We start from the raw sequence: 26853 nt of genomic DNA on the forward strand, positions 1-26853 counted from the left end.
CCTGATGAAAATTCTGGTTCTTTCAATCACATGAATCTCTCTTCTCCGCCTGTCTGCCTCCCTTTCTATCTGTCTTGACTTGAGCTGTTGTTAGTGAAGTGCAACGTTGTATCAACGAGACTATTCCAGGCCCTCAGAGTTTCCCACGCCAGTGAGCTCTAGACCGCTGTTTTTTAAATAACGTTTCCACCGACTATATGGGATCATCAGATCATGATATTTTGCTCTTTCACACCGATTCGTGGTGATTATCGAGGCCGGGAGTGTTGGAAAGATTTTTCTAATACTTAGGAACTATCATTCGTTTTGGATGTTAAAAAAACAAGACTTCGTTGGCTTGTGTGAGGCAAAGAAAAAATGACTGAGAAACTCAGCTTATTAGTGGTGGACGTGGTGAGTTAAGACAATCAGTAATCCAACATTGCCAAATGAGCATGTTCCTACATATGCATGTATTCTGGAGAGATCCATATCTTCACCACACAACCCCTCCCCATCTTGATGCAACATTTTAAATTCTACTCAAAACACATTAACTTCACACATATGTTGGATGTTTTTCACTGACCACGCAACTCAATCAGCTAGACATATTCCCGTGTGCCCAAATTGTGGGCATCCCAAATAGGAATAGGCCTTCACACTTGTGATTTGAAACAATCCACAGCTATTAAAAAAACGACAACAATAAACTAATGATCGTCTGTGGATAAGTCATGTCCCTGGTGAAGTATTTTGAATGTTTTTATTTATACAGGAGTAATTGTATTTTTTAATGTTTTACTTTAGCGCAGTCCAGCATCCTAACTGTGCACTGTGCACTTGCCTACTTTCTTTTCCAATTCGCAAGAAGCTGAAACCAGAGATCTGTATGTAATGACGAGATGCTCATTTCTCTGCCCTAACAATGGGAGTCTTTGTCCCAAAGGCGGGAAGGCAGGCGACAAGCTTAGGTCCGCATATTATTCCCATAGAAACGCATTGGGCTTGTACTGGACATATTTTGGCAAGAGTGAGCCCTCTTGCTTTGCCTCGCCTTTTCCTCTGCTGAAACTATATCACCGGAGAAAGCATCTGGTCGAGCGAAACAGGGCCCTCTATATGTAGCCCATGTGTCTGACGCTGTCGGATAGAAATATTTCGACATGCCATATTCTTGGTTCAGACAGCATCAGATACATGGTCTACACATACTGAGACAGAGGGGCGCTGTTTTGCTCCCGCCGATGCTTTAACTGAGATCGATGAGTCTTTCTGTCGGCACGTTTTCTTGGTCAAATAAATGCTCATTATTTCAATATTTCATTTGGACGCCGGACCTGCCAACTGAGCTAATTGATCAGTTCAATATTTGCCTAAATTCAATACACCTGATGTTCCAGTTTGGTTAAATCAAAAACATAAAGTGCTAGCAGCAGTGAAATAAATACCTTTTACATCACCAAAAATATTGTATTTTCAGTAGTTTGAAGCGTGTGTACAAAACCGAAAGTAAAAGATGCAAAAATGAAACGTAAGAACGGGAAGCATAGGAATGGTGCACATAGAACATACAGTTGAAGTCGGAAGTTTACATACACCTTAGCCAAATACATTTAATATCAGTTTTTCACAATTCCTGACATTTAATCCGAGTAAAAATTCCCTGTCTTAGGTCAGTTAGGATCACCACTTTATTTTAAGAATGTGAAATGTCAGCATAATAGTAGAGAGAATGATTTATTTATGCTTTTATTTCTTTCATCACAATCCCAGTGGGTCAGAAGTTTACATACACTCAATTAGTATTTGGTAGCATTGCCTTTAAATTGTTTAACTTGGGTCAAACGTTTCGGGTAGCCTTCAACAAGCTTTCCACAATAAGTTGAATTTTGGCCCATTCCTGCTGACAGAGCTGGTGTAACTGAGTCAGGTTTGTAGGCCTCCTTGCTCGCACACGCTTTTTCAGTTCTGCCCACATATTTTCGATAGGATTGAGGTCAGGGCTTTGTGATGGCCACTCCAATACCTTGACTTTGTTGTCCTTAAGCCATTTTGCCACAACTTTGGAAGTATGCTTGGGGTCATTGTCCATTTGGAAGACCATTTTGCGACCAAGCTTTAACTTCCTGACTAATGTCTTGAGATGTTCCTTCAATATATCCACATAATTTTCATGCCTCATGAGGCCATCTATTTTGTGAAGTGCACCAGTCCCTCCTGCAGCAAAGCACCCCCACAACATGATGCTGCCAACCCGTGCTTCACGGTTGGGATGGTGTTCTTCGGCTTGCAAGCCTCCCCTTTTTTCCTCCAAACATAACGATGATCATAATGGCCAAACAGTTCTGTTTTTGTTTCAGCAGACCAGAGGACATTTCTCCAAAAAGTACGATCTTTGTCCCCATGTGCAGTTGTAAACCGTAATCTCGCTTTTTTATGGCGGTTTTGGAGCAGTGGCTTCTTCCTTGCTGAGCGGCCTTTCAGGTTATGTTGATATAGGACTCGTTTTACTGTGGATATAGATACATTTGTACCTGTTTCCTCCAGCATCTTCACAAGGTCCTTTGCTGTTCTGGGATTGATTTGCACTTTTCGCACCAAAGTACGTTCATCTCTAGGAGACAGAACGCGTCTCCTTCCTGAGCGGTATGACAGCGGCGTGGTCCCATGGTGTTTATACTTGCGTACTATTGTTTGTACAGATGAACGTGGTACCTTCAGGCGTTTGGAAATTGCTCCCAAGGATGAACCAGACTTGTGGAGGTCTCCAATGTTTTTTCTGAAGTCTTGGCTGATTTCTTTTGATTTTCCCATGATGTCAAGCAAAGAGGCACTGAGTTTGAAGGTAGGCCTTGAAATACATCCACAGGTACACCTCCAATTGACTCAAATGATGTCAATTAGCCTATCAGAAGCTTCTAAAGCCATGACATACATTTTGTGGAATTTTCCAAGCTGTTTAAAGGCACAGTTAACTTAGTGTATGTAAACTTCTGATACAGTGAGTTATAAGTGAAATAATCTGTCTGTAAACAATTGTTTGAAAAATTACTTGTCATGCACAAAGTAGATGTCCTAACCGATTTGCCAAAACTATAGTTTGTTAACAAGAAATGTGTGGAGTGGTTGAAAAACGAGTTTTAATGACTCCAACCTAAGTGTATGTGAACTTCCGACTTCAACTGTATATACCGCTTCTTAGACTTGCTTTCAATGAGAATGACAGATCTAATAACACATTTCTATGTGAATTTGTTCCGTTGCCCAAAAAGTTACATATTGAAGCTTTAATTTAGGGGAAGTGACTTCATAATGCGAGCATCCTGTTAGTGAGGAGCCACCTAATTCATTGATCTGCGATTGTATTTGTTTGTTGGTTTGTTTGACCAGTGTACCATAGTTGATGTTGTTGACCTGTCTACTGTACCCTGTGTTGCCAGACCATGTTATTGTTTTTGATCTGTCTAGGTTTGATACACTCCACATGAGGAAAGGCCCTACTAATCTACTGATGTCATTACTGTAATTATCAAATAAAAGAGATTACTTCTCATACCAAGTTGGAAAGCGTGTTGGCTTTAGGTAGTGTTAGTGGCTCTTTAGCTTGGTAGTAATGCATGTTACATGAGTGGAGCCTGTTTAGTCATTACCTGTGTATTAATAGGCAGGATTGTCCACATCTCTCACCTGTACACACCTGTCAGGTACAGAAGTGATCCTTACAGATATTTAACAGGTCAATCTTGCCTACTTTCACCCAGGCCTGCTTTAGGTAAACCGGGCTGGCCAGGACTATTCAAGGAACATAGTTAATGCCCCTGCCAGACAGATAGGTTAAAGGTCAGACTTTTCTAGGGTCAGCAGAGACTTAACCATGGAATAATTCCCTGCTGGACTAAACAGAGCTGACTGGTCATGAGGATACCCAACTGTACAGGTGGGTAGTGCTTAGCAGCAGAGGCAGGCCTTAACCTTTAACCCCACAGTAGCAGACCGGCCTTAACCTTTAACCCCATAAGAGCAGAGGCGATGTGGGAGAAAGTCCAGTCAGATCACAGTGAAACACATGGTGGATTTATTTCGAACAATGCAGGTAGAATCACGTAGTCTTTACAAAAATAAGATTACACCACAGTACCATGATTTTTTAAATATCGTTTATAAAAACATTTCCACTTTTAATACAGTTTCATTGTTTCAAGTTTTTTTTAGCTGCTCAGTTATGACAGCGCTGCAATACACATGGACAAGACACTGACACAAACCAGGAGCTACACTGAAGAGTTACAACATCATATGACTGGTTATAGCAGGTTATGAATGCCCTCTGACTGCATTAAAATACAGAATTGTCATAGCAACACCACCAACCTTCATAAGGCGCAGTGAAAGAGAGAGGGAACACTTCCAACAACCCCCCTGATCAGCAACATCATTATTCAGCTCTTCAGTTATCTCTGTATGGTCCACCAGTGTTCTGTTTTGTTTTCCATCCAAGATGAGCCCTAATCCACACTGTAATCAGATCTCAGAACTAGAGAGCTGTAAGAAACATGGTGTTGGCTCCACCTAGTCTTCACCGTCTATGCCAAAGCATGTGATCCTGCAGCCTGGCTAGACTATACAACGGCAGAAGCAGTGTGGGGCAACGATGTCAACTGTCTGCCCCTTGTGGTTCATCTGGGTGTGTGGCTGGGGAGACCCTGGAGGCCCTGGGTGTGAGGAGAGTGCCCTCTGGTGGTGGTTCAGAGACGAGGGTCGCAGGGCAGAGGGCGAAACGCCACCTCAATATTCTCCTCCATGATGATGTCATAGCGACACATCAGCGGCCTGGAGGGAGGAGAGAAAGGGAGAGTTGGAGGAGGGAGTATATGGGGAATGCAGAAAAGAGGGGGGAAAGTGTAACTCAGGTGTGTGGTGGTCTCTCACCTGTCGGGTTGCTCCAGGGGGGCGAGGCGGATGCGGATTAGTCGTATTTTGTAGCGAGGGCCTATCACGTTTCTGGTAGCAATGCTGAGGGATATCTTCTGGATGGGCTGAAGGTCCTCATCAAACTGGACCAACAGACGGGTGGAGGTGTACTGCTCAAACCTGAACAGCTTACTGGAGAGGAGAGAGAGGGATAGATAGAGGTCTTACTGCCACAAATGTGTGTGTGCATGTGAGACTGACCGGTCAATGCGTGCCTCAGTGTAGTTCCTGCCACTGTGGAGTCTGAGGATGAGGACTCCCCAGCGCGGGTACCGGTTCCATGTCACCATGTCCACCCTGTAGCTGACCTCTATAAATATATACACACACACACATGCACAACGTCTCACACACAATTCATCTTTAAGAACTCACTGCTTCAGAAGCATTATGTTCACTATGTATATAAAAGGAGGAGGAATAATGGTCTGGGGTTGTTTTTCATGATTATAGCAGCAAAGGGGCAACCAACTCTATATTAATGCCCATGATTTTGGAATGAGATATTCGACAAGCAGTTGTCCACACACTTTTGGTAATGTAGCGTATGTTAATCACTGATAGTCAGGGGTGTTAAACTTACTTTTATAGGGCAACGTGGCAGTGGTGGTGAAGTATACCTTGGTCTGACCCAATCGCAGCAGAATATCCCTCCACCTGCTGATGTCATAACCTGGGGCGGTAACCATGGATACAACTTTAGGACTGTTGGTATGGCAACCAAACCACTTGATCAGTGATTTGTTGACAAGCATCTCTTCCCTTGTTTATGGATTCAGTGAGATTCTGGGTTGACCAGTGGGAAGGCTGTCCTCACCTAGCATAGGGCAGGGTGCGGGCTTAAAAGCCTCACACTGCAGGCACCGGCCGTCCAGGAAGTCACTGTAGGAGGAGCAGGGGTAGGCTGTGAGGCTGCAGGTTCGGTTGAGAGCACACATGTACAGGAACACAGAGCGCTGGTGGTCACACATGAAATATGACTTCCCTACAAAAGAGAGAAGTGTTGAGTTATTAGAGTGTTATTACGTGTGTGTGTGTGTGTGTGTGTGTGTGTGTGTGTGTGTGAGAGACTCACCCGAGAAGATGGTCTTGGGGCAGCCTGGCTGGTCAGATCCTCCATTGGCGTAGTAGTCAATATGGCCGTGTTGACCTCTGAGACCAAACGCTGCACGAACAAATAGGAAGACAAAACATCTAGAGAATCCCTCGCCACGCACACACACAGCATGTCAGTACTTACAGTTTATGTCAGTGTGTAGTACGTCTACAAACATGGCGTCTGAAGGGTCGAGTCTCTCCTCAGGTGTCGCTCCAGTGAACATGGGCCCCGCTGGGTCCAGACCTGGACAACAATTAATCAATTAATGATCCAATTAATGAATGGATCAATTAATTAACCACTTAATACATCAATTAATGGATACATTATTTAATACATGTATTAATGAATTAATCAAATAATAGCTTCAAAGGGCACAGACTCTCTTATCCTACCTGTGATGCGGCCGATCTTGCCCTTCAGGTTTGCTCCTACGAACCCAGCCAGGTGAGCTCCCAGACTCGACCCGATCAGGTGGACCGAACTCAGAGGCGCTCCCTCTGCCTACACACACACACACACACACACACACACACAGTGAACATTTTGCAACATTGACCCAAGACTCATAGAACAACTGAAGATTCACAGCAAATGAGCAGCACTCCACAATCCCGCCCTACCCCCACCATCCCCCCCCCCGTCCCCCCAGCCACACACCTGCATGTTGAGTATGAAGCCGGTGAGGTTGTTGGCAGCCTGTCGTGTGTTGGTCACAGCAGTGAAGTAGTTGAGGTTAGCAGCTCCTCTGTTCCAGTCCACTACCAGGACGTTCATGTCCTCCTGCTCAGACAGCAGCTGGACGACGTGGTCCACCCAGAACGGAGGAGCCCTGGTGGGCCGGTAGCCGTGGATGACGAAAGCCGTGGGCAGGGAGAGGTTGAAGAGTGGCTGGGAGGACAGCTGGTGGTGGTTCAACTCTCTGCCGCAGCGTAGGTTATACCTGAAGGAGGGAGAAGGAGACTCAATTCAGAAAATATCATTACTTTTTATCCAACTGCTTACACACACACTCTCTCTCTCTTTCTAACCTACTTGGTGTAGAGCAGCAGCTTAATGTTCAGGGTGGTCCCGAGGAAGCACTCATGGAGGTCCAGGTCTGTGAAGTCATCACACGGTGCACCTACACCACTATCCTGGCCTGGGGAGAGAAGGGGGAGGAGGAGGGGTGTGTGTGTCAGAGGAGGCTGGTTGGAGGAGCTATAGGAGGACAGCCTCATTGTAATGGCTGTAATGTAATTCATGGAAAGTGATTTCTATATGTTTGATGTGTTTGATACCGTTCCATTTATTCCATCCCAGCCATTACTATGAGCCTGTGCTCTCCTCCTATGTCTCCTCTCACCAGCCTCCTCTGCTGTGTGTGTGTGTTTATTGATACGCTGCTAGCCCTAGGTCAGGGTCAGGTCATTCTCTGCTCTTACTGTGAACCCCAACTTCTTTCATTTTGCATTTAAACATGATCAGGCAGCTGGTGAATACTCTAACTCCAACATCTTCAACCTCAGGAGGCTGAACATATGTGGCTTGTCATCTAAAACACTCACAAACCTTTACAGATGCACAATCGAGAGCATTGTCATGACGTGGCCCTTTCTGGGTATAGATCGTGGCTTCTCACCCTCTCCTACACCCAGGTTCTGTTATCTCAGGTCCTAAATTCCTGGTGGAGACTCTCTTCCCGTGGCCATGCAGAGAGAGGGACTTCAGAGTGAACAAAGGATTTCATGTGGCCGAACTCCTAAATCCCCAAAATGGGAAAATGAAACTATATGTCCACTTGTGGGAATGGTCCGTGGACACTTAAGGGACAGTTATGTTGAGTGTGTTTCATTTGGTGACCTCACGAAGGACTGGAAACACACATAACTATATCTCTGAATGTGAACATTTCTCAGTTATGGTGTTTGCATCTAATTCTTGGTTAAAATGAATGAGTAAAGATGAAACTATGTGAAATGATGTGATGTTAAACCTTTAATGTGAGAGAATTGTTTTCCCTTTAAAGTTTTAAGTCATTGGCCCGCCCCCGTGAGCACAGACATGATCTGGTGTCATGGATCAGCCCTTTCCCATTGTTACGAATAAAACCCCCTCCTGAGGAAATCCTCTTCAGACTAAACAAACCCACAGCGTGAGCTGTGATTGCGAATAGTTTAGACCACGCATACCTTGGTGTAAGCTGAGGTGGCACAGGTTTAAGTACCAAGATTTGAAAACCATAACACGTGGAGCATTGGCTGCAAGGCTGGAAATGGTTCAACTCTGAGACTATCGATCCCTACAGAATAAAAGCAAATCTTAGATACTAATTACTAGTCTGTAGCTAGAAATTATGTAAACCTGGGATGCGAATACCGACAACCGCCGAAACATCTATTCTATGAGAACATTTCTGAATGGTACTCTGAAGTATTCATTCTAACCTCAAAATACTTTGATCTTTAGGGTATTTTATTTATTTTATTTCACCTTTATTTAACCAGGTAAGCAAGTTGAGAACAAGTTCTCATTTACAGAAAGCGAGATAACAGAAAGAGAGAGAGACTCGGATTAACTCTCCAGCAGATGGACATGCAAACACTATAATTGAGAAATGTACCCATTCAGAGATATTGTTATGTGTGTTTCCTGTCCTTCGTGAGGTCACAAACATGAAACAAAATGGACCGGGTCGTGGCTGGCTTTTCCACCGACCGTTTACACACTCAGTTCTCAAATTCTGTGATGTAGTAGAAGTTCCTTTGTTCTACTGTGAAACTCTCCATACTGCATGGCCAGGGAGAGCCTCTTTATGGAATTTAAGACGTGGGGGTTAAATTGTAAAACTACTCAAATCTCTGGCCACTTAAATAAAAGGATTCACTAGTCACTTTAAATAACGCCACTTTAATAATGTTTACATATCCTACATTACTCATCTCATATCTATATACTGTATTCTACACCATCTACTGCATCTAGCCTATGCCACACGCCATCGCTCATCCATATATTTATATGTACATATTCTATTCATCCCTTTACATTTGTGTGTATAAGGTAGTTGTTGGGGAATTGGTAGATTCCTTGTTAGGTATTACTGCATAGTCGGAACTAGAAGCACAAGCATTTTTCTACAATCGCATTAACATCTGCTAACCATGTGTATGTGACCAATAAAATGTTATTTGATTTTTACATTGTTCTTGACCCCTACCAGTGTTTTCAAAAAGAAAAACTAAACTAAATGCAATTGGAATAAATGTTATGTTTGAAGAGCTTCATTCCAAAACACTGTATTATATATTATATCAGAAATGTTGGTAAATTAGCTTTTATAGTTTAACCTCTAAAAGTGTAAGTCGTTGGGGAGGGGGGTACTAAGCTAACATGTGGAATTGTTTTAAGACGGTCATACCATGGATCTTTTAGCTATTTGATTTTGAATTTTAGGACCCCTTTAGGTATCCCCCCAAAATTGAAAAAAATATATTTTAAGAAAATGTTGAATTTGATCATAGAAACACATTGAATAGCACACGGGCCGCCCCCAGGTGGTGAGGGTAGGTAGCAACACATCTGCCACGCTGATCCTCAACACTGGAGCTCCCCAGGGGTGTGTGCTCAGTCCCCTCCTGTACTCCCTGTTCACCGACGACTGCATGGCCAGGCACGACTCCAACACCATCATTAAGTTTGCAGACGACACAACGGTGGTAGGCATGATCCCCGACCACGACGAGACAGCCTATAGGGAGGATGTCAGAGACCTGGCCGGGTGGTGCCAGAATAACAACCTATCCCTCAACGTCACCAAGACTAAGGAGATGATTGTGGACTACAGGAAAAGGGTAGTGCGTACGGCCCAGTACATCACTGGGGCTAAGCTGCCTGTCATCCAGGACCTCTACACCAGGCGGTGTCAGAGGAAGGCCCTACAAATTGTCAAAGACCCCAGCCACCCCAGTCACAGACTGTTCTCTCTACTACCGCATGGCAAGCGGTACCGGAGTGCCAAGTCTAGGACAAAAAGGCTTCTCAACAGTTTTTACCCCCAAGCCATAAGACTCCTGAACAGATAATCAAATGGCTACCCGGACTATTTGCATTGTGCCCCCCCCCAACCAACTCCTCTTTTACGCTGCTGCTACTCTCTGTTTATCATATATGCCTAGTCACTTTAACTATACATTCATGTACATACTACCTCAATTGGCCCGACCAACCAGTGCTCCCGCACATTGGCTAACCGGGCTATCTGCAGGTTGTGAAATAAGTGAAATAAGTAGTACTGCAGGTTGTGCCTGTGGTAGAGATGAAGAGTGTTAACTGGTTAAATGGCCAGCTGTTTCTAACTGGTAATGTCAGATAGATTAACGGTTTCTGAACTTCTATGAGTAGATTAAACTATGCTAGGGTTTTGATGTTTAGTGAGGCAACAGTTCCCAAATACTACCGATAACAACATACAATATAATTTCCGACTCCACCCGCCTTTCTGTATCTCTCGCTCTCTCTTTTTCTCTGTCCCTTCCTCACTCCTGACATTTTGTTTTTCCGGTCTCATTGTTGATCTGAGTCGGAGTGAGTAGAGGTTTTAAGACATCCAGTTTCATCCTCTCACCCAGTTCACTCTCACTCTGTCTCCTCTTCGCCCCTCCCCCAGCCACTGTTAAGGTGAAAGGTTAAAGGTGCCTGGAAAGTTATTCTCTGTGGTTTGTTGTGCTGTATGATATTTTATTCTCTTTGACTTTAGACTTTTAGCATGTAGCATTAGCCACAGGACTGAGTTTTAGCATGTAGCATTAGCCACAGGACTGAGTTTTAGCATGTAGCATTAGCCACAGGACTGAGTTTTAGCATGTAGCATTAGCCACAGGACTGAGTTTTAGCATGTAGCATTGAGTGTCATTATTCGGTAGCATTACCATGTAGCTTGTTATTCTTCAAGCCACATCAGTTATTAGTGTTAGCAGTGGTGGAAAAAGTACTCAATTGTCATACTTGAGTAAAAGTAAAGATACCTTCACAGAAAATAACTCAAGTGAAAGTCACCCAGTAAAATACTAGCATTTGGTTTTAAATCTACTTAAGTATCAAAAGTAAAAGTATAAATAATTTCAAATTCCTTATATTAACAAACCAGATGGCACCATTTTCTTGTTTTTTTAATTTACGGATACCCAGAGGCACACTCCAACACTCATACATAATTTACAAACGAAGCATGTGTGTTTAGTGAGTCCGCCAGATCAGAGGCAGTAGGGATGACCAGGGATGTTCTCTTGAATGCGTGAATTTAACAATTTTCCTGTCCTGCTAAGCATTAAAAATGTAACGAATAAAATGTATTTTCTTTAGGAATGTAGTGAAGTAAAAGTAAAAATATAAATAGTGAAGTATAGATACCCCCAAACACAACATAAGTAGTACTTTAAGGTCAGGCACCACATTCTAATATACTTTCCATAAATATGACAATTTATGTCACATTAATAAAACTCTTATTCATATATCACTTCTAAATTGACAAACATCAAATGTACTTTTTACAAATACATTAGCACGTTTAATACATTTGTTTCAAGCAGTAGAGCATATGCTTTGAATACAGGTCTGTTGGGCAAATATGCAGTTTTGAGCAAATTCTCATGTCACTTTGCTCAATTTGTCACATACAAGGATTTTGTATGGCTGTTGAGACAATACTGTGCAGCCGTATTCATCGACCTGGCCAAGGCTTTCGACTCTGTCAATCACCACATTCTTATCGGCAGACTAAACAGCCTTGGTATCTCAAATGACTGCCTCGCCTGGTTCACCAACTACTGCTCAGATAGAGTTCAGTGTGTCAAATTGGAGGGCCTGTTGGACCTCTGGCCGTCTCTATGGGGGTGCCACAGGGTTCAATTCTCGGGCTGACTCTCTTCTCTGTATACATCAATGATGTCGCTCTTGCTGCTGGTGATTCTCTGATCCACCACTACGCAGACGACACCATTCTGTATACTTCTGGCCCTTCTTTGGACACTGTGCTAACTAACCTCCAGACGAGCTTCAATGTCATACAACTCTCCTTCCGTGGCCTCCAACTGCTCTTAAATGCAAGTTAAACTAAATGCATGCTCTTCAACCGATCGCTGCCCGCACCTGTCCGCCCGTCCAGCATCACTACTCTGGACGGATCTGACCTAGAATATGTGGACAACTACAAATACCTAGGTGTCTGGTTAGACTGTAAACTCTCCTTCCAGACCCACATTAAACATCTCCAATCCAAAATTAAATCTAGAATTGGCTTACTATTTCGCAAAACAAAGCATCCTTCACTCATGCTGCCAAACATACCCTCGTAAAATGACTATCCTACCGATCCTCGACTTCGGCGATGTCATTTACAAAATAGCCTCCAACACTCTACTCAACAAATTGGATGCAGTCTACCACAGTGCCATCCGTTTTGTCACCAAAACCCCATATACTACCCACCACTGTGACCTGTACGCTCTCGTTGGCTGGCCCTCGCTTCACACTCGTCGCCAAACCCACTGGCTCCAGGTCATCTACAAGTCTTTGCCAGGTAAAGCCCCGCCTTATCTCAGTTCACTGGTCACCATAGCAGCACCCACCCGCAGCACGCGCTCCAGCAGGTATATTTCACTGGTCACCCCCAAAGCCAATTCCTCCTTTGGCCGTCTTTCCTTCCAGTTCTCTGCTGCCAATGACTGGAACGAACTGCAAAAATCGCTGAAGCTGGAGACTCTTATCTCCCTCACTAACTTCACGCACCAGCAGTCAGAGCAACTCACAGTTCACTGCACCTGTACATAGCCCATCTGTAAATAGCCTATCCAACTACCTCATCTCCATACTGTATTTATTTATTTTTCTCCTTTGCACCCCAGTATCTCTACTTGCACATTCATCTTCTGCACATTTAACACTCCAGTGTTTTATTGCTATATCGTAATTACCTCGCCACTATGGCCTATTTTATTGCCTTACCTCCCTTATCTTACCTCATTTGCACACACTGTACAGTCGTGGCCAAAAGTTTTGAGAATGACACAAATATTAATTTTCACAAAGTCTTCTGCCTCAGTTTGTATGATGGCAATTTTCATATACTCCAAAATGTTATGAAGAGTGATCAGATGAATTGCAATTAATTGCAAAGTCCCTTATTGCCATGCAAATGAACTGAATCCCCAGAAAACATTTCCACTGCATTTCAGCCCTGCCACAAAAGGACCAGCTGACATTATGTCAGTGATTCTCTCGTTAACACAGGTGTGAGTGTTGACAAGGACAAGTCTGGAGATCACACTGCCATGCTGATTGAGTTTGAATAACAGACTGGAAGCTTCAAAAGGAGGGTGGTGCTTGGAATCATTGTTCTTCCTCTGTCAGCCATGGTTACCTGCAAGGAAACACATGCCGTCATAATTTCTTTGCACAAAAAGGGCTTCACAGGCAAGGATATTGCTGCCAGTAAGATTGCACCTAAATCAACCATTTATCGGATCATCAAGAACTTCAAGGAGAGCGGTTAAATTGTTGTGAAGAAGGCTTCAGGTTGCCAGTCCAGCAAGCGCCAGGACTGTCTCCTAAAGTCGATTCAGCTGTGGGATCGGGGCACCACCAGTACAGAGCTTGCTCAGGAATGGCAGCAGGCAGGTGTGAGTGCATCTGCACGCACAGTGAGGCGAAGACTTTTGGAGGATGGCCTGGTGTCAAGAAGGGCAGCAAAGAAGCCACTTCTCTCCAGGAAAAACATCAGGGACAGACTGATATTCTGCAAAAGGTACAGGGATTGGACTGCTGAGGACTGGGGTAAAGTCATTTTCTCTGATGAATCCCCTTTCCGATTGTTTGGGGCATCCGGAAAAAAGCTTGTCCGGAGAAGACAAGGTGAGCGCTACCATCAGTCCTGTGTCATGCCAACAGTAAAGCATCCTGAGACCATTCATGTGTGGGGTTGCTTCTCAGCCAAGGGAGTGGGCTCACTCACAATTTTGCCTAAGAACACAGCCATGAAAAAAGAATGGTACCAAAACATCCTCCAAGAGCAACTTCTCCCAACCATCCAGGAACAGTTTGGTGACGAACAATGCCTTCTCCAGCATGATGGAGCACCTTGCCATGAGGCAAAAGTGATAACTAAGTGGCTCGGGGAACAAAACATCGATATTTTGGGTCCATGGCCAGGAAACTCCCCAGACCATAATCCCATTGAGATTAAACAAAACAAAAACCCACAAACAAAAACCCACACATTCTGACAAACTCCAAGCCTTGATTATGCAAGAATGGGCTGCCATCAGTCAGGATGTGGCCCAGAAGTTAATTGACAGCATGCCAGGGCGGATTGCAGAGGTCTTGAAAAAGAAGGGTCAACACTGCAAAAATTTACTCTTTGCATCAACTTCATGTAATTGTCAATAAAAGCCTTTGACATTTATGAAATGCTTGTAATTGTACTTCAGTATTCCATAGTAACGTCTGACAAAAATATCTAAAAACACTGAAGCAGCAAACTTTGTGGAAATTAATATTTGTGTCATTCTCAAAACTTTTTGTATATATACTTTTTTTTCTACTGTATTATTGACTGCATGTTTGTTTATTCCATGTTTAACACTGTGTTGTTGTATGTGTCGAACTGCTTTGCTTTATCTTGGCCAGGTCGCAGTTGTAAATGAAAACTTGTTCTCAACTAGCCTACCTGGTTAAATAAAGGTGAAATAAATTTAAAAAAATATATATTTTATTTTTAATATATATATATATGTAAAGCCCTCCTTGAGTTGTTGCTGGGCCTACGCTTGGCACACTCCATTGAAGCAGCATAACCTCTCACAACTCCTCTCTGATTGCTCCAGTGTCCAGGGGCGGAAATCCCGGGGGGGACACGACCCCCCCATCCTGGGAAAAATATGATTTGTCCCCCCCAATATATCACTGAAACATAACTATGTAATTTAAATAATATTAATAATACGCAATGAAAGCAATTATGCTGATTATAGACACTTAATAGTGTGTTTTTAAGTTTCAAAAGATTGCGACCCCCCACCCTTTGCCTCACAATGGTTTGATCCACTGCCAGTTCCTTAGTTGGCAAGGTAACAGAGGGGTCGTATCTACTGTCTGAAAGGCACTCAATGAACGTAACTGACGTGAGGTTAATCTAGTCAAACGCGCACACACACTAGCTGAATATGCAGAGCTAGCGCGCAAATATTAACTATTAAGCTAGCTAGTACCTATTCCATTTATGTGGCCTCGTCAAAGATGGAATCTTTGCTATCGTCAATTTATTCCAAGATCAGCATGCAGATGATGTAAGTTAGTGCTTCAAAGTCCCTGTGATAAGGTTAGCGATAAACTGAAGTCCAAACTGAACAGAACTACACTCTCTTCTACCATTGTCTTAAATATATTTAATGCTCTCGTTGCAAAAGCTAAATTGTCGCAAGGGAACTTTTATTTATTTATTTTATTTCACCTTTATTTAACCCGGGTAGCAAAGATTATAGCAAACACCACTGAAACTGAATTGGTGCTCGCTAGCTTTGCAAATTCAGCTATTGTTGGAAGCCAGCCAATATGAAACAAACTATTAAAATTACAAAAGGTTGCAGCATATGTTGTGTAAATGGTGAACTCATACAGCTGTCAACTCTTGTCATTTTAATCCGTTTCACATTTGCTAGCTACCTTTTAGATCGAAGCCCAAATAGAATGATAGAAGATGATAGAAGCCCATCTCCTACTGTAAATAACCTACACACTGTGTGTGTAGCCAGCCAGCCAGGTAGAAAAATGTCAGAAAAATATTTTTCAATACACCAAAACGCATAGTAATTACCCTAGTAGCCTAATATCTCAAAGACTAGTTGATAAAATGTTCATAAGAAAGAAATGAAATTCTAATGGAAATGTTTCACAATGATGTCATTAGGCAGAGCAGGCAACAGATGGCACACAGACAGCAGAGTTGGGGACAGATATGCAGGGCCAGACTGGCAGAGACAGGGAGTCTCAGGTACGTTTGTTGAGTCTGTTTGGCAACATTATGAAAGGTTCTCAATTTTTTTGACTTGTAAAATAGGAACATAATTGGAAAATGCCATGGATACCCCCACTCTCAACTTAAACTGGTGACTGAACTAAGATTTGTTAAAGGCAATGGTATTGCTGTTGTGATTAGTTGTGTAGGTTTGGGTACCGGTAGTTAGGAGTATGGCAAACACCTTATTTCTTTGGTTCCTCAATATACATTTACCATATTACAATGTAGGCTATGTGTTACAGCACTACTTTTGGTGTCCCCCTCAGGAATTGCTCTTGAGAAAATTTCATGTAATTGTCCCCTCCAAAGTTGATATCAGATTTTCGCCCCTGCCAGTGTCACCAAAGTGCTATCAAGCCACAATTTGTTCTTCACATTTGTTATAGCAGTGGCTCCCTCATTGAATGTGGCTGCCATACTGGCTGCTCCGTCAATGCGGATTTTGCCCACGAAGACAGTCAACCATATTATAGAGTTCAGACATTCATTTGCATTCTGGGTTCCTCCGTGCTACATTCTTTTGAGGATGTTATCATTTGACATCCTATGATATACAGGTACCGTTTTCTGTGCAACCTCTCTATTAAAAAAGGTATAGCCTCCAAAGTTTTTGTGATAGGGTGGATCTTCACCATTTTCTTTGGCTCGCTGGTACCAGCACCAATGCACACTCCTATCCCGTAGTTGGAAGTGAATCCTCTCTTGAGCCAAGTGCCATCAAAGGGTACATGAATGTCTATGATGGCATCCTCATCCTCTTTCAGCAACTCTGCTATGTCTGGGTCTATACCTGTGTATGCTCTTCTAATTATCTTTGCAGCACTCTCCATTGACTGCAGCCCTCTCTGAATCTCTGCAACTAAAGTGGGGGGAAAAAGTACTTATTATCTCTGTCAACATTACAGACATAACTGCAGGACTAAATATCAGCATGTTACCCTATGTAAATATTAGCATATCAGCATGTATTTACTTTATGTAAAGCTAATTTCTTACTAATCACATTAGGGCACAGCCCTATGACACTGTCACTGTGTGACAGTCCCATTGTATAGTTATGTTTTTTTATCACCCTGTTTTGTTAACTTTGAAGACATTTGCTGGAGCAAGGAAATAATTATTTACAGTGCCTTGCAAAAGTATTCATCCCCTTGGCGTTTTTGATGGTGGTGCGTGCATATGTATTCACCCCCTTTACTATGAAGTCCCTAAATATGATCTGGTGCAACCAATTACCTTCAGAAGTATCATAATTAGTTAAATAAAGTCCACCCGTGTGCAATGTAAGTGTCACATGATCTCAGTACATAATCACCTGTTCTGAAAGACCCCAGAGTCTGCAACACCACTAAGCAAGGGGCACCACCAAGCAAGCGGCACAATGAAGACCACGGAGCTCTCCAAACAGATCAGGGACAAAGTTGTGGAGAAGTACAGATCAGGGTTGGGTTATAAAAAAATATCCAAAACTTTGAACATCCCACAGAGCACCATTAAATCCATTATTAAAAAATGAAAAGAATATGGCACCGCAACAAACCTGCCAAGAGAGGGCTGCCCACCAAAACTCACAGACCAGGCAAGGATGGCATTAATCAAAGAGGCAACAAAGAGACTAAAGATAACCCTGAAGGAGCTGCAAAGCTCCACAGCGGAGATTGGAGTATCTGTTAATAGGACCACTTTAAGCCGTACACTCTACCAAGCTGGGCTTTATGGAAGAGTGGTCAGAAAAAAGCCATTGCTTAATTAAAGAAAAAAATAAGCAAACACGTTTGGTGTTCGCGAAAAACCATGTGGGAGACTCCCCAAATATATGGAAGAAGGTACTCTGGTCAGATGAGACTAAAATTGAGCTTTTTGGCCATCAAGGAAAATGCTATGTCTGGCGCAAACCCAACACCTCTCATCACCCGGAGATCCCCATCCCCACAGTGAAGCATGGTGGTGGCAGCATCATGCTGTGAGGATGTGTTTCATCGGCAGGGACTGGGAAACTGGTCAGAATTGAAGGATGGCGCTAAATACAGGGAAATTCTTGAGGGAAACCTGTTTCAGTCTTCCAGAGATTTGAGACTGGGATGGAGGTTCACCTTCCAGCAGGACAATGACCCTAAGCATACTGCTAAAGCAACACTTGAGTGGTTTAAGGGGAAACATTTAAATGTCTTGGAATGGCCTAGTCAAAGCCCAGACCTCAATCCAATTGAGAATCTGTGGTATGATTTAAAGATTACTGTACCCCAGCAATCTTTTATGGGGGGGGGGTGAATAGTTATGCATGCTCAAGTTTTCTGTTTTTTGTCTTATTTCCTGTTTGTTTCACTATAAAAAATATTTTGCATATTCATAGTGGTAGGCATGTTGTGTAAATCAAATGATACCCCCCCAAAATGTATTTTAATTCCAGGTTGTAAGGCAACAAAATAGGAAAAATGCCAAGTGGGGTGAATACTTTCGCAAGCCACAGGTATACACAGCAAGTCACCTGACAATAATGGGATACTCTCCCTTTTTATTTACCTGTCATTCTCCTGTCATGTCTCTGATATGAGCTGAGAAGCAAGGAAGGAATCCCTAGGACTTTGCTTATTTTCTTTAGAGCTGCATAACCAAGTCCGTGGGCTAGAAGAACCATCCTCACATTTATATCAAATGCCACATCTCCCTGGAGCACTCCTGCAGCCTGACGGAAATGTAAACACTCCTCTGAAATGCGATCACCTTCACAGTCTGCACATTCTATTATGACAGAATTACAGAATCACTGGTTGGTGAAGTCTATGGTGATTTTCAGTTCAGTGTTTAGACACTTAGAGCAAATCAATTAATGTACAAGTTAGTTTATTTGAGACATGTGGCATAAAAGCCACTGTTGGCTGTCTGCTGTCTGGTTGATCGCTGCTAGTTGTCTTCATCTCAACTAATTTGCGTCTCAACGCGCAGCTGTGGGCTACCTCCTATTCCTCCTCTACCTGTACTGCCTTGATAGGCGGATCAGGCACATTGTTTCTTTCATTCACTGCTTTTCTCGCATTGGCTAACTGAGATCGCCTATTTTTATTCACATACTGTAGGTATATTCTTCGAGATTTTATCATTTTGTCTCTCTTTACGTTGATTCTTCGCAGGAGATATTCTCAAACAGGGAAGTGGCTCATGAGGCATTTTAACCAATCAAGTTGCCGGAAAGGGCCTTTAAATGCCAGTAACCAATTAGATGTCAGGAAATTACACATTTTTGAGCACGAAGCACTATTTCAACAAAGGAAATAGCCATGTATGGACTAGCTAACGATATGCTCCGGAAAACAAGCGTTTGAATGATATATGATTAAAAATAGCAGTTGAAGTTCTACATGAAACATGCTATCAAAAATGACATTTATGGAAGGTGTAGTTGACGGGGTTGGGATAAAATGATACAAGTAAAGTATTTATATACATTATTGCCGATTTATTTGTACATTTTATGAAAGTTATAGTTGCAAAATATCCCAAAATCTGAAAATGGACAGATGGAAGCAAAATCACAATTTTGGCCTGTGGTGCCTGGCCTTAAAGTATTTTTACTTAAGTACTATACACCACTGGTGTTAGCATGTAGGCTAGCGTTCAGCGTCATGTCTCACGACTTTAGCATTGATCCATGCTCTGTGATCCTCTGCTGTTGCTCTCAATTGGATCATATTGCTATAAAAAGCAGCTCATCCCATCACAGCTTCCTCCCGCCTCCTCCAATATGCAAGACATAATTAGTGATAATGGGTGTCTATCACACAGAGGGGTGGAGCAGGGGTCTGTGGCCCCACATCTCATTCTCCACAATCACCCTCTCCTCTCTGCTCTCAAAGACAGAACTGGAGCAGATAGGGAAGTTCCAGGCTGTTATTTTACCTCTGGCCCCTCTCTCTGTCTGTGGGGGCACACACACACACACACACACACACACACACACACACACACACACACACACACACACACACACACACACACACACACACACACACACACACACACACACACACACACACACAGCACACACAGCACACTCTAATTCCTCCACTTAGGGATTTTTGGGGAAGAGGAGGAACATAAATGGCAGTTATTTGAATCTGTTCTGGAGGGAGTGTAGAGACATGTCTGTTCTGAAGGGAGTGTAGAGACGTCTGTTTTGGAGGGAGTTTAGAGACATGTCTGTTCTGGAGGGAGTTTAGAGACATGTCTGTTCTGGAGGGAGTTTGGAGACATGTCTGTTCTGGAGGGAGTGTAGAGACATGTCTGTTCTGGAGGGAGTTTAGAGACATGTCTGTTCTGGAGGGAGTTTAGAGACATGTCTGTTCTGGAGGGAGTTTAGAGACATGTCTGTTCTGGAGGGAGTTTAGAGACATGTCTGTTCTGGAGGGAGTGTAGAGACATGTCTGTTCTGGAGGGAGTTTAGAGACATGTCTGTTCTGGAGGGGAGTTTAGAGACATGTCTGTTCTGGAGGGAGTTTAGAGACATGTCTGTTCTGGAGGGAGTTTAGAGACATGTCTGTTCTGGAGGGAGTTTAGAGACATGTCTGTTCTGGAGGGAGTTTAGAGACATGTCTGTTCTGGAGGGAGTGTAGAGACATGTCTGTTCTGGAGGGGAGTTTAGAGACATGTCTGTTCTGGAGGGAGTTTAGAGACATGTCTGTTCTGGAGGGAGTGTAGAGACATGTCTGTTCTGGAGGGAGTGTAGAGACATGTCTGTTCTGGAGGGAGTTTAGAGACATGTCTGTTCTGGAGGGAGTTTAGAGACATGTCTGTTCTGGTGGGAGTTTAGAGACATGTCTGTTCTGGAGGGAGTTTAGAGACATGTCTGTTCTGGAGGGAGTTTAGAGACATGTCTGTTCTGGAGGGAGTTTAGAGACATGTCTGTTCTGGAGGGAGTTTAGAGACATGTCTGTTCTGGAGGGAGTTTAGAGACATGTCTGTTCTGGAGGGAGTTTAGAGACATGTCTGTTCTGGAGGGAGTGTAGAGACATGTCTGTTCTGGAGGGAGTTTAGAGACATGTCTGTTCTGGAGGGAGTTTAGAGACATGTCTGTTCTGGAGGGGAGTTTAGAGACATGTCTGTTCTGGAGGGAGTTTAGAGACATGTCTGTTCTGGAGGGAGTTTAGAGACATGTCTGTTCTGGAGGGAGTTTAGAGACATGTCTGTTCTGGAGGGAGTTTAGAGACATGTCTGTTCTGGAGGGAGTGTAGAGACATGTCTGTTCTGGAGGGAGTTTAGAGACATGTCTGTTCTGGTGGGAGTTTAGAGACATGTCTGTTCTGGAGGGAGTTTAGAGACATGTCTGTTCTGGAGGGAGTTTAGAGACATGTCTGTTCTGGAGGGAGTTTAGAGACATGTCTGTTCTGGAGGGAGTTTAGAGACATGTCTGTTCTGGAGGGAGTGTAGAGACATGTCTGTTCTGGAGGGAGTTTAGAGACATGTCTGTTCTGGAGGGAGTTTAGAGACATGTCTGTTCTGGAGGGAGTTTAGAGACATGTCTGTTCTGGAGGGAGTTTAGAGACATGTCTGTTCTGGAGGGAGTTTAGAGACATGTCTGTTCTGGAGGGAGTTTAGAGACATGTCTGTTCTGGAGGGAGTTTAGAGACATGTCTGTTCTGGAGGGAGTGTAGAGACATGTCTGTTCTGGAGGGAGTTTAGAGACATGTCTGTTCTGGAGGGAGTTTAGAGACATGTCTGTTCTGGAGGGGAGTTTAGAGACATGTCTGTTCTGGAGGGAGTTTAGAGACATGTCTGTTCTGGAGGGGAGTTTAGAGACATGTCTGTTCTGGAGGGAGTTTAGAGACATGTCTGTTCTGGTGGGAGTTTAGAGACATGTCTGTTCTGGAGGGAGTTTAGAGACATGTCTGTTCTGGAGGGGAGTTTAGAGACATGTCTGTTCTGGAGGGAGTTTAGAGACATGTCTGTTCTGGAGGGAGTGTAGAGACATGTCTGTTCTGGAGGGAGTTTAGAGACATGTCTGTTCTGGAGGGAGTTTAGAGACATGTCTGTTCTGGAGGGAGTGTAGAGACATGTCTGTTCTGGAGGGGAGTGTAGAGACATGTCTGTTCTGGAGGGAGTTTAGAGACATGTCTGTTCTGGAGGGGAGTTTAGAGACATGTCTGTTCTGGAGGGGAGTGTAGAGACATGTCTGTTCTGGAGGGAGTGTAGAGACATGTCTGTTCTGGAGGGAGTTTAGAGACATGTCTGTTCTGGAGGGAGTTTAGAGACATGTCTGTTCTGGAGGGAGTTTAGAGACATGTCTGTTCTGGTGGGAGTTTAGAGACATGTCTGTTCTGGAGGGAGTTTAGAGACATGTCTGTTCTGGTGGGAGTTTAGAGACATGTCTGTTCTGGAGGGAGTGTAGAGACATGTCTGTTCTGGTGGGAGTTTAGAGACATGTCTGTTCTGGAGGGAGTTTAGAGACATGTCTGCTCTGGTGGGAGTTTAGAGACATGTCTGTTCTGGAGGGAGTTTAGAGACATGTCTGTTCTGGAGGGAGTTTAGAGACATGTCTGTTCTGGAGGGAGTTTAGAGACATGTCTGTTCTGGAGGGAGTTTAGAGACATGTCTGTTCTGGAGGGAGTTTAGAGACATGTCTGTTCTGGAGGGAGTTTAGAGACATGTCTGTTCTGGAGGGAGTGTAGAGACATGTCTGTTCTGGAGGGGAGTGTAGAGACATGTCTGTTCTGGAGGGAGTTTAGAGACATGTCTGTTCTGGAGGGAGTTTAGAGACATGTCTGTTCTGGAGGGAGTTTAGAGACATGTCTGTTCTGGAGGGAGTGTAGAGACATGTCTGTTCTGGAGGGAGTTTAGAGACATGTCTGTTCTGGAGGGAGTTTAGAGACATGTCTGTTCTGGAGGGAGTTTAGAGACATGTCTGTTCTGGTGGGAGTTTAGAGACATGTCTGTTCTGGAGGGAGTTTAGAGACATGTCTGTTCTGGTGGGAGTTTAGAGACATGTCTGTTCTGGAGGGAGTGTAGAGACATGTCTGTTCTGGTGGGAGTTTAGAGACATGTCTGTTCTGGAGGGAGTTTAGAGACATGTCTGTTCTGGTGGGAGTTTAGAGACATGTCTGTTCTGGAGGGAGTTTAGAGACATGTCTGTTCTGGAGGGAGTGTAGAGACATGTCTGTTCTGGAGGGAGTGTAGAGACATGTCTGTTCTGGAGGGAGTGTAGAGACATGTCTGTTCTGGAGGGGAGTTTAGAGACATGTCTGTTCTGGAGGGAGTTTAGAGACATGTCTGTTCTGGAGGGGAGTTTAGAGACATGTCTGTTCTGGAGGGAGTTTAGAGACATGTCTGTTCTGGAGGGAGTTTAGAGACATGTCTGTTCTGGAGGGAGATTAGAGACATGTCTGTTCTGGAGGGAGTGTAGAGACATGTCTGTTCTGGAGGGAGTTTAGAGACATGTCTGTTCTGGAGGGAGTGTAGAGACATGTCTGTTCTGGAGGGAGTTTAGAGACATGTCTGTTCTGGAGGGAGTTTAGAGACATGTCTGTTCTGGTGGGAGTTTAGAGACATGTCTGTTCTGGAGGGAGTTTAGAGACATGTCTGTTCTGGAGGGAGTTTAGAGACATGTCTGTTCTGGAGGGAGTTTAGAGACATGTCTGTTCTGGAGGGAGTGTAGAGACATGTCTGTTCTGGAGGGAGTTTAGAGACATGTCTGTTCTGGAGGGAGTTTAGAGACATGTCTGTTCTGGAGGGAGTGTAGAGACATGTCTGTTCTGGAGGGAGTGTAGAGACATGTCTGTTCTGGAGGGAGTTTAGAGACATGTCTGTTCTGGAGGGAGTTTAGAGACATGTCTGTTCTGGAGGGAGTGTAGAGACATGTCTGTTCTGGAGGGAGTGTAGAGACATGTCTGTTCTGGAGGGAGTTTAGAGACATGTCTGTTCTGGAGGGAGTTTAGAGACATGTCTGTTCTGGAGGGAGTTTAGAGACATGTCTGTTCTGGTGGGAGTTTAGAGACATGTCTGTTCTGGAGGGAGTTTAGAGACATGTCTGTTCTGGTGGGAGTTTAGAGACATGTCTGTTCTGGAGGGAGTGTAGAGACATGTCTGTTCTGGTGGGAGTTTAGAGACATGTCTGTTCTGGAGGGGAGTTTAGAGACATGTCTGCTCTGGTGGGAGTTTAGAGACATGTCTGTTCTGGAGGGGAGTTTAGAGACATGTCTGTTCTGGAGGGAGTTTAGAGACATGTCTGTTCTGGAGGGGAGTTTAGAGACATGTCTGTTCTGGAGGGAGTTTAGAGACATGTCTGTTCTGGAGGGGAGTTTAGAGACATGTCTGTTCTGGAGGGAGTTTAGAGACATGTCTGTTCTGGAGGGAGTTTAGAGACATGTCTGTTCTGGAGGGAGTGTAGAGACATGTCTGTTCTGGAGGGGAGTTTAGAGACATGTCTGTTCTGGAGGGAGTTTAGAGACATGTCTGTTCTGGAGGGAGTTTAGAGACATGTCTGTTCTGGAGGGAGTGTAGAGACATGTCTGTTCTGGAGGGAGTTTAGAGACATGTCTGTTCTGGAGGGAGTTTAGAGACATGTCTGTTCTGGAGGGGAGTTTAGAGACATGTCTGTTCTGGTGGGAGTTTAGAGACATGTCTGTTCTGGAGGGGAGTTTAGAGACATGTCTGTTCTGGTGGGAGTTTAGAGACATGTCTGTTCTGGAGGGAGTGTAGAGACATGTCTGTTCTGGTGGGAGTTTAGAGACATGTCTGTTCTGGAGGGAGTTTAGAGACATGTCTGTTCTGGTGGGAGTTTAGAGACATGTCTGTTCTGGAGGGAGTTTAGAGACATGTCTGTTCTGGAGGGAGTTTAGAGACATGTCTGTTCTGGAGGGAGTTTAGAGACATGTCTGTTCTGGAGGGAGTGTAGAGACATGTCTGTTCTGGAGGGAGTGTAGAGACATGTCTGTTCTGGAGGGAGTGTAGAGACATGTCTGTTCTGGTGGGAGTTTAGAGACATGTCTGTTCTGGAGGGAGTGTAGAGACATGTCTGTTCTGGAGGGAGTTTAGAGACATGTCTGTTCTGGAGGGAGTTTAGAGACATGTCTGTTCTGGAGGGAGTTTAGAGACATGTCTGTTCTGGAGGGAGTTTAGAGACATGTCTGTTCTGGAGGGAGTTTAGAGACATGTCTGTTCTGGAGGGAGTTTAGAGACATGTCTGTTCTGGAGGGAGATTAGAGACATGTCTGTTCTGGAGGGAGTTTAGAGACATGTCTGTTCTGGAGGGAGTTTAGAGACATGTCTGTTCTGGAGGGAGTTTAGAGACATGTCTGTTCTGGAGGGGAGTTTAGAGACATGTCTGTTCTGGAGGGAGTTTAGAGACATGTCTGTTCTGGAGGGGAGTTTAGAGACATGTCTGTTCTGGAGGGAGTTTAGAGACATGTCTGTTCTGGAGGGAGTTTAGAGACATGTCTGTTCTGGAGGGAGTGTAGAGACATGTCTGTTCTGGAGGGAGTTTAGAGACATGTCTGTTCTGGAGGGAGTTTAGAGACATGTCTGTTCTGGAGGGAGTTTAGAGACATGTCTGTTCTGGAGGGAGTGTAGAGACATGTCTGTTCTGGAGGGGAGTTTAGAGACATGTCTGTTCTGGAGGGAGTTTAGAGACATGTCTGTTCTGGAGGGGAGTTTAGAGACATGTCTGTTCTGGAGGGAGTGTAGAGACATGTCTGTTCTGGAGGGAGTTTAGAGACATGTCTGTTCTGGAGGGAGTTTAGAGACATGTCTGTTCTGGAGGGAGTTTAGAGACATGTCTGTTCTGGAGGGAGTGTAGAGACATGTCTGTTCTGGTGGGAGTTTAGAGACATGTCTGTTCTGGAGGGAGTTTAGAGACATGTCTGTTCTGGTGGGAGTTTAGAGACATGTCTGTTCTGGAGGGAGTGTAGAGACATGTCTGTTCTGGAGGGAGTTTAGAGACATGTCTGTTCTGGAGGGAGTTTAGAGACATGTCTGTTCTGGAGGGAGTTTAGAGACATGTCTGTTCTGGAGGGAGTTTAGAGACATGTCTGTTCTGGAGGGAGTGTAGAGACATGTCTGTTCTGGAGGGAGTGTAGAGACATGTCTGCTAACAGATATGAGACAGAAAACAACAAATGTCACTCTTTCTCTATCTCTCTCTGTAAACTGCACTCTTAGAAAAAAGGTGCTATCTAGAACCAAAAAGGGTTCTTTGGCTGTCCCCATAGGAGAACCCTTTGAAGAACCCCTTTTGATTCCAAGTAGAACCCTTTTTGAGTTTCATGTAGAAGCCTTTCCAGAGAGGGTTCTACATGGAACCAAAAAGGGGTTCCACCTGAAACCAAAAAGGGTTATCCTATGGGGACAGCTGAAGAACCATTTTGGAACCCTTTTTTCTAAGCATGTGTCCTGGGTTAGACCTGGGTTAGACCTGGGTTAGACCTGGGTTAGACCTGGGTTATAGACCTGGGTTAGACCTGGGTTAGACCTGGGTTAGACCTGGGTTAGACCTGGGTTAGACCTGGGTTAGACCTGGGTTAGACCTGGGTTAGACCTGGGTTAGGGGGATAGAGAGGAGACCTCACACAACTAGCTCAACACACACACACCACTAAGGTCACAGAAAAAGGAGTCTTACCTTTGCAAAGTGTTAGGAAGCCCATCAAACCAAAGAGTCGCCAGAGTAACATCCTACAACCAAAAGAAAGAGGGAAAGAAAGAGGTAGAGAAGACCGGACAATACTAGAGGGAGCCTTGTCTGAGAGAGGAAAGACTG

General features: G+C 44.0%; 1 protein-coding gene across 1 annotated transcript; it reads right to left on the reverse strand.

Annotated features, from left to right (window-relative positions):
- Window positions 1-4139: 4139 nt before the first annotated feature.
- Window positions 4140-26853, reverse strand: LOC106590500 (lipase member H). The gene is made up of 11 exons (XM_014181587.2): window positions 26716-26853; window positions 7088-7193; window positions 6713-6995; window positions 6448-6556; window positions 6194-6295; window positions 6029-6118; window positions 5771-5938; window positions 5537-5626; window positions 5155-5263; window positions 4912-5085; window positions 4140-4812 (listed from the first exon to the last, which is right to left on the reverse strand). Exons 1-11 carry the CDS (start codon window positions 26765-26767, stop codon window positions 4728-4730), a joined length of 1368 nt encoding a protein of 455 aa, XP_014037062.1. The 5' UTR covers window positions 26768-26853; the 3' UTR covers window positions 4140-4727.

Source organism: Salmo salar, chromosome ssa29 (genome assembly GCF_905237065.1).
Source record: "Salmo salar chromosome ssa29, Ssal_v3.1, whole genome shotgun sequence".
In the NCBI taxonomy this organism is placed as follows: Eukaryota; Metazoa; Chordata; class Actinopteri; order Salmoniformes; family Salmonidae; genus Salmo; species Salmo salar.

Bases quoted from the DNA above. Each gene is read 5' to 3' on its own strand.
- LOC106590500 (XM_014181587.2), bottom strand. From the start codon at position 26,767: ATGTTACTCTGGCGACTCTTTGGTTTGATGGGCTTCCTAACACTTTGC. The intron at 6,296-6,447 runs GTAGGATAAGAG...ATTGTTGTCCAG, and splicing joins CAAGATCGGCCGCATCACAG to GTCTGGACCCAGCGGGGCCC. The intron at 4,813-4,911 runs GTGAGAGACCAC...TCCTCCCTCCAG, and splicing joins CCCCTGGAGCAACCCGACAG to GCCGCTGATGTGTCGCTATG.